Raw genomic sequence first — 7925 nt, forward strand, 5'->3', positions numbered from 1 at the left:
GAGGCCTGACATGTTCGGAGTATCGGTGCAACGGGGCCCCGTCTGGCGTGCGGACGAGCAGCGATGAGGCGCTGGCATGCGACACCATCTGTCCGGCGGACCAGGGTGCGCCTTGACGGAAGTTCCTAGCGAAGACTCGAGATCCCGACTCCGGAAAAGGCCGGGAACGGCACCTTGGTCAGCAACCAGCTTCTGCTGCGGCTGCTTCAGGAGCGCTGTGGATCGGAGGTCCGGATGCACGACGTCCATGGTCGCCTTGACCATCCGACCCATCAAGAGCTCAAAGAGGGCACGGCTAGTGACCTCGTGGGGCGTGGTATGGTACTGGAACAGTATCCGGGCAATATGCGTCTGGAAATTCTCAAACTAGCTCTTCTTGACCTTGTGCTTGATGGTCTGCACCACCCGCTCGCCTGCACCATTTGAAGCAGGGTGGTATGGCGGTACCATCTTCCGACGGATTCTCTTCTCCGTCAGCCAGGCCAGGTACTGTGTGCTGGCGAAAGCAAGAGGATTGACGGACACAATGGCAGCAACCCCTGGGCAGAGAAAACCTGTCGCAATGCCGCAATGGTCGCGCCTGCCGATAGAGTGGTAACAAGTAGAACCTCCAACCACTCCGAAAAGGCATGCACCATCACGAGGAAGTAATGGCCCTTCAAGGGCCCCCGAGAACCCACATGCAGGCGGGAACAGGGTTTCTGTGGGAACGACAAGGGGTGATTTCCACATGACCGGAGGCCCGCTGATGCTTCTTGCGAACCGGCAGCTCTGCATCGTGTGAGCAATGTCCTTGTCCAGGCCAGGTCCCGAAACGTAGGACCGGGCCACAATATTGGTCTCTTTCACGCCAGTATGACCCACGTGCAGCAACTGCAGGACCCTGGACCGGAGACTTTGTCGGATCACCACCCTTGAACCCCAGAGTATACAGCCCTGCTGCAAGCTGAGCTCCGTGGCCTTGTGGCTATAGGCCTGCTGAACCAATTCCTCCACACGGGACACCGCTTTGACCACCTGAGACAGGACTGGGTCATGGCTCGTCGCTTGCGATACTGCAGATTTGGAGAGTACCACCGGGTACGCGTGCTCCAGCATGAACAATTCAGCAGGTTCTAGAAAAGCATCAGGAAACTGTGGCAGGGGCAGGCGGCTCAGGCCACCAGCAGGTCCCAGGTCCTTTCCCGGACGGTAAACCAGCTGGTAACTGTAAGCTCGTTAAAACAGACGTTTGGGCGAGTTGGTAAGGCATATTTGAAACATAATAGCGCGGTGTTCACGGGGACAAGGAGGGAGAAACGACACAGACGAGCGCTGACTTGCAACTGAAGTTTATTGCTTGGAACGAAGCATATATAACTGCTCTAACCAGCAGAAGAAACCAAAAAAACCATACATATATTCACAATCATTCCTACACGCTGCACTGAACAGGGGAGATACCTGTAATCATCATATCCGCCCGCTAAATATGCTAGTCATTTGGACGTAATGGATAAGGAGGGCCTACTGAGGCATGCGTCTTTTGACCAGGCGATGTGCGCTGCTTCAATGATATGCTGCTTCAATGATGAAAACTACTTTGACTTATGCTCTGTTTGCTATCTTTTTTTGTTCTATGGGATATATGATGAATATAAGGCACTACAGTGGTTTTTACTTTTTCCTTTCCTGTCGTCGAATCCACCCTTTGTTATTTTCTGTTTTGGCTCAAACTACTCAGGACGGTTTCTGACACTGACACTAGCAACTGCTTGGGATAACCAGCCTTTACTAGACGATCAGTTTGATGATTGAAGCTATCTTGCATGGAGTGCGTGCATGATTTGTTAAGCGCGTTGTCATAGCATGATTTAGCCACTGCTCCTTTAGCCAGTATAGAATGAGATGACGTAAAAGGTAGCAATGGCTTATTGCTTCGTGGTTCGCAAGACCAAAACGTGTGATGTTGCATTAATGTGAGTTTGATATCCAAAAATCTGATCACATTGTTTTCTGGCACTTCAGTAGTTAATATGAGCGGATGAAGGCACTGAACAAAGGTATCTTTGATCTGCGTAAAGACTGCGTCAAAGTTTTCCACACTTGTCTCTATAAGGACAAGAAGTCGTCTATATAGCGAAAACACTGTAAAACGTTTGACCCTTTCAATTTATCGTGGAGTCTTCTACCCTTTTCTGCTAATAACAAGTCACTAAGCAAGGGGGCTATGCATCAACCTATGCAGGCTCCCCGTTTTTGCAGGTAAAACTCGCCATCCCAGGAAATAAATGTGGAACTTAGGTACGCTTGAAGTGGTTCTAGAAGGCCGGCGATGGATACGCCGGCCTTGTTTCGGAATTCAATTGATCGTTGTCGGTCAGTACATTCCTCTATGGTCGAGAAAAGCTCATTATGCGGTAGCTAATAATACAAATCCTTGACCTCAAAAGAACAGGCCCTCAGTCCTTTGTTCTTGTTAGTTTCTAAAAACTGGATTACATCCATCGAATTCTTCACCTGGTACGGATCGTCTAATGTGAGCGAATTTAAAATTTAAAAATAAACGGCTACAGATTTTTGCCAAGTCTGCCAAGTCCCTCTCTCAGATACGATTACACGAAACGGGCACTCTGGCTTGTGGGTCTTGGCACTAAAAACACTTGTAAACTGATCCCTTTACTATTATCTGCTGTTTTCGTTAACAGTTCAAGGTAAAGTTTTTTACACAATTTCTTGGCCTAAGATTTAATTTTTTGCAAGGAAATGTTCTTGGCAACAGAAAACGTAGACAAGATAGCTTCCCTGCCCTTCTTGACGTACAATTGAGAGGGTAGCACAAGGAATCCGCCCTCCTTGTCCGCCCTCTTTGTCCCTGTGAGCACCGCACTGTTCTGTTTCAAACTGTAAGCTGCCAGCCTCAAGGCCCACCGTACCGTTCAAGGTGAGGCCTGCGCGGGAACTGCCTTGTCAGGTTCTGCAGCCCTAACAGCGCCTTATGTTCCGTGACCGCCTCGAACATCCAGCCCCACAGATACTGGTGAAAGCGTTTGACCCCGAACATGCGGGCCACGCCTTCCTTGTCCAGCTGGCAGTAGCATTGGTCTACAGCAGGAAGCCGACGAGAAGCACACGACACAAGGCGTTCGTGGCCATCCTTGTCCCTGTGCGCCAGGACGGCTCCCACGCCGCACGGCGACGCATATACGGCCAGGACGCCGGCTTGGCAGGATCTAACTGTTCCGGCACTCTGGCGATTAGCTCCTTGCTGCGCTGGAAAGCCCGGCCCTGCTCCTTCTTCCAGACCCATTACTGACCATGTCGAAGCAGAAGATGGAGTGGCTGTAGATGCTATGACAGGGTCGGCAGGAAACTCCTGTCGAAGTTCATGAGGCTGAGGTAGCTCAGAAGTTCCTTGTTCTGGGGCTTAGGCGCCTTGACTACAGCATCAACTTGACGGTGAGCCGGCGCTCCCCTGCAACGTGCGAAATGACATACCCCAAGTGCTCAGCATGGGGGGGGGGGGACAGGAAAATGCACTTTTCCAGCTTGAGCTTCAGACCGCCATCCTGCAGTCATGTCAGGGCGTTCTGCAGGTTCTGCAGGTGGTCCCCTTCGTCGCGGCCAGTAACCAGGATGTCCTCCAAGTACCCAGCCACGTGTCTCATACCCTTGAAGAGGTTGTCCATCTCCCTCTGAAATATTGCTGAGGTTGTGGCCACGCCAAACGGTAAGCGCGCGTACTGGAAGAGCCCCAAAATTTTCGATATTGTGACATATTTCTGGGAGGCATCCTGGAGCCCCACCTACTGGTAAGCATCTCTGAGCTCGAATTTTGTGACCTGCTGTTCACCGGACAGCGCTGACAAGAGATCTGTAGTGACGGGATTGACGGTGACCTTGGAATCCCCGTTGATCCTTACACTGCCGTCTCGCTTTAGGACTGGTACGATGGGAGTGGCCCATTCAAACGTCTTCACGGGCACCAGGATGCCCTCTAGCTGTAGCCATTGGAGCTCCTGAGTGACCCCATCCTTCAGAGAGAACGGCCGTAGGCGTGGCTTGAAAAAACGGGGCCGGGCTCCCTCGGGTACATAGATGCCAGCTGTCGGGCCGGTGAATATGCCCACCCCTGGCTGGAATAGCGAGGACGTCTCTCACCACATGCAGGCTGGCTTCCTGGTACTCTGGCAGACGAACGCCCAGTGCTTGAATCCAGTTTCGGCCAAGCAGCGTCGGCGACGACCGATTGGTTAAATAAAAGGGAAGCGTTGCCTCCCTGTCGCCAATGCAAACATTGACCTGGGTCTGACCCTAGACCTGGGAGAGCTGCCTGGAGTAGATGCGCAGTATCACGACCGTAGACTCGACGGGCACGCCGGGGAAGGTACGCTTGAACTGTTTCCCGGACATGACTGACACGCTGGCCCCTGTGTCCAGCTCCATGGAAATGCGGTGCCCGCAGAATTTGACGGTCAGCATGTATGGCGGCACATACGACGGAATAAAGCCTGTGCGCCACATGTCGAAAATCGGCGGGTCCTCGGCCAGGACGTGGAGCCTGCTGCCGCAGCCCCCGCCGCGTACCATTGTAACGGCTTCCCTGGCCGCGGGCTTGTGGGATACCAGGGCTTGAACCAGACCGCTGTCCGCTGTTCGTCCTCCCACCACCGACATAAGCGTGGCAGGTGCCCAGTTTCCCCGCCCGTGAAGCATTGTTCTTGAAAGAACCCGCACTGTGAGGGGGAGAGTGAGCACCACCACAGCGGCCACTTGTACTGCCCTTTGTCGCCAGCTTGTTGACCGCCGCCGACGGTGAGCCTGTCGCAATCTTGCCGACTTCGTGGACGGCAGGTTCCATTGCCAGCGCTACCTTCACGACGTCGTTCAGCGAGGGATCGGGAAGCTCCAAGAGTCGCGTATGCATGGCATGGTTGTTGATGCCGCAGGCGAAATGGTCCCGGAGCAGCGAGTACAGCTGGTCCCCGAAGGCGCAGACACTCGCTAACCCTGGCAGCGCAGCAACAAACTGCCGGAGGGCCTCTCCTACCCGGTAGTTCCGGTTGTTGAAGCGGAAACGCTCCATTAGTGTGGACAGTGGTGGGTTTAGATGTGAGGGCAGTATGGCGAGCAGCTCACTCAGCATCTCACCCAGCTCACCCGTGGCTGGCTTGAGAAGGTCAAGCAGGAGATTGAAGACATGGGTCTCGCAGCTGGCCAGGAAAATGTCCCGCTATTTTGCCTCGGGTGTGCTGTTTGCCTGGATAAACACGTGGACTTGCTACTCGTAAACTGGCCAGGCGGACCCATCTCCCTCGAACGGCTCGAGCCTTCCGTACAGCGGCATGGCGGCAGCAACGGAGGCAGTGATTCGCCGCTTGCGGTGGCGTGGGACGATCCGTGAGTACTATTCGTCAGTGTCACGATGCGGCCAGGTTCTTGAACGAGGGAGGGCTCGAGGCACCCTCTTTTAGACAGACGCTCCGCAGCGTTGTCGTGGTGGACGATAACGAACCCCGAGCAGCTGTGTTCGTCGATGTTTATTGGTGCGGTGACCGATGTTTTCGCACCGAGTCTCGCATGCCACCGAGCCTAGCGGGACAAGGAAGATTATGCCCGAAGGGGCGTCACATACTTGTTACAGTATTACTATTTATTCAGTATCTTCAACCAAAACTTGGGTATTCTGTTTAACTCCAATTTAAGCTGGAATGCTCACATTGATGACATTACTGCAAAACCATGTATCAAACTTGGTTACCTCAAACGGTGCTTACAGCTTGCAAACACAGCTACCAGACTTCAGGCATACAGTTCTCTTATCAGGCTTTCTTTAGAACATACGTCCATAACTTGGCACCCACATCACTCTAATCTGATGAATCTACTCGAATCAGCCTAAAATAAAGCTGCGTGGTTCATCCTATCTCCATACTCTCGCTATCAAGATGTGTGCGCCTTAATAAATGTCGCTGTATCTCTCTCTTCTCTTCATATACGCAGGCGGTTAACTTGGTTTTCGTTTTTCCGTAGTCTTTACCATCGCGACATTGCATTTGCTCGAGCCCAAACTCTGCCTACTCCTCACATCGTCAACCGTGCAGACCATGTTCATAAAGTAAAATCTATATTTTGCAGGACTAAAGGTCCTGAAAATTAGCCTCTGGTTTCATCTATTGCCGAGTGGAACTCATTACTTTCAAGCATTGTCTCGCTTATACAATCATCATCATATAACGCGACACTGCTATGCTTCCTAATGCTACCTAGAGTGTATCAATCTGCCTGAACTCGCATATGTTTCAATATTTACTTTAACAGGGTTTTCACGTGATAAGTATTCTATAACATTCTTTCTGTTTCATTTTACATGTATTTCTCTGGGTTGTTTACCTAATTCACCCTTCGAATGCATATTTAAGCCCATATATTTGTGGGGACTGGTCGTCTCGATCGCACATTCGGTTCGTTTGCGTTTTTCACGCTAACAGATATTGTATAAACGCCGTTTCTTTTTCTTTTTTTGTTTGAGGTTTAGAAAACTTTTTATTCTACCTGACGTATTCTTCCATAATTCACATTGTACACATTACACTTATGCTACACCTTTTCCATCTTGCCTATCTAATGCCCGAACAGGGCCTTAGGGTACTCAGACAAATAAGTAATCAAATATGTAAGATCGGAAATGTGGCGTGTCCGGCATCAAACCTTGGCGAAATCGCAGTTTCACCGATGTCTACAATGCTCCATGAGGGCTCTAAACATGTTCCTAGAGATGGCTTTATTGCACCGTCACCTAATATTTCAACACATCCTTCATAGAGACCATTCTTGGATATTTGTTTGATACTGCAGGTACAGTAGATTCATATGGTTCATATATATTCACTCTCTACAAGCGTGTGCGTTTAGCTGAGCGGGTGATACAATTGGTATCTGAGGAAGTGGCGGCCAGCCAGGACGCGTCGCGTCGAAGCCTCGCAATTTGCTCAAATTAAGTGTGATTTTTTCGAAACCAGTGCCATCGCACCGTGGCATCACGCTTATGAAGATATATGCTTCACTTCAAGACCATTTTCGACTCTGTGAGTTTATTTTGTGCACTACCGCGAGGACTTTTATGCGCGAAGCAGGCGCTACGTCGGCTAAGCCTAACGCCGTACCCGCCGACCATTTCGTCGCTTGGACCGACGCCGGGGCTCCCACCGGCACACAGGCCTCTACCCAAGTCTTGGTAACGGCACTACAATGAATTACGAAGTGATCGGCCAAGAAATCGACCCCTCGGAGGTTTCCGTCAGGAACGGGTGGTGCGACATCACCCCACGAACAGCGACCAAACCTAAGTCTAACCTCAACGTGGCTGCCAACGTGGCAGCTTCCGGCGCCAGAGCGAAAGCGCCCAAGCGCATGTCGGCCCGTAAAGAAATCATCAAGGCAATTAGAATGCCCTTACTCCCGCAAAACGAGACCAAAGTAGTCATTCGCATCCGCGGCGGACTGAACATCGCGAAAACCGGACACGTGGCAATTGTGCAGGCCATTCAAGAAGCAGCCGGACTCGAACCGATGCAGTGCGACGGGGACACGATTTGCCCCAACCTCAAACAGAACGTCATGGTCGTGAGTTCCCCGCTACCCGAGAACGTCAACGGATATTTGAAAATTCAGAGCGTCACCATCGCCGGGCAGACGTAGGAGGCCTTCTCCTACCAGACTGCACCGGACAACACGTGCAAGGGAGTCATTCGCAACATTCCGCTCCACCACACGCAAGAAACAATAACCAGGTCCGTCGTCAAACCGAGAAACCCACTCGCACTGGCGGCGGAGCGCATTAAGGAAACCGGGACGGTGATCGTAGTCTTCGTAGGACACAAAGTTCCCAACCACGTGATGTACGGATGTGCATGGGTAGAGTGCTCGCTCTACAGGAAGCAGAT

At 51.6% G+C, this 7925-nt stretch overlaps 2 protein-coding genes across 2 annotated transcripts; both read right to left on the minus strand.

The window, feature by feature from the left end:
* Window positions 1-366: 366 nt before the first annotated feature.
* On the minus strand, window positions 367-3289 carry LOC142578398 (uncharacterized). Its single transcript, XM_075687790.1, has 2 exons — window positions 2911-3289; window positions 367-1115 (listed from the first exon to the last, which is right to left on the minus strand). The coding sequence occupies exons 1-2, from the start codon at window positions 3287-3289 to the stop codon at window positions 367-369; spliced, it is 1128 nt and encodes a 375-aa protein (XP_075543905.1).
* Window positions 3290-3330: 41 nt separating this feature from the next.
* Window positions 3331-5125, minus strand: LOC142578399 (uncharacterized). The gene is made up of 4 exons (XM_075687791.1): window positions 4655-5125; window positions 4300-4593; window positions 3790-4115; window positions 3331-3454 (listed from the first exon to the last, which is right to left on the minus strand). Exons 1-4 carry the CDS (start codon window positions 5123-5125, stop codon window positions 3331-3333), a joined length of 1215 nt encoding a protein of 404 aa, XP_075543906.1.
* Window positions 5126-7925: the final 2800 nt, after the last annotated feature.

Source organism: Dermacentor variabilis, chromosome 4 (assembly GCF_050947875.1).
Source record: "Dermacentor variabilis isolate Ectoservices chromosome 4, ASM5094787v1, whole genome shotgun sequence".
Lineage (NCBI taxonomy): Eukaryota > Metazoa > Arthropoda > Arachnida > Ixodida > Ixodidae > Dermacentor > Dermacentor variabilis.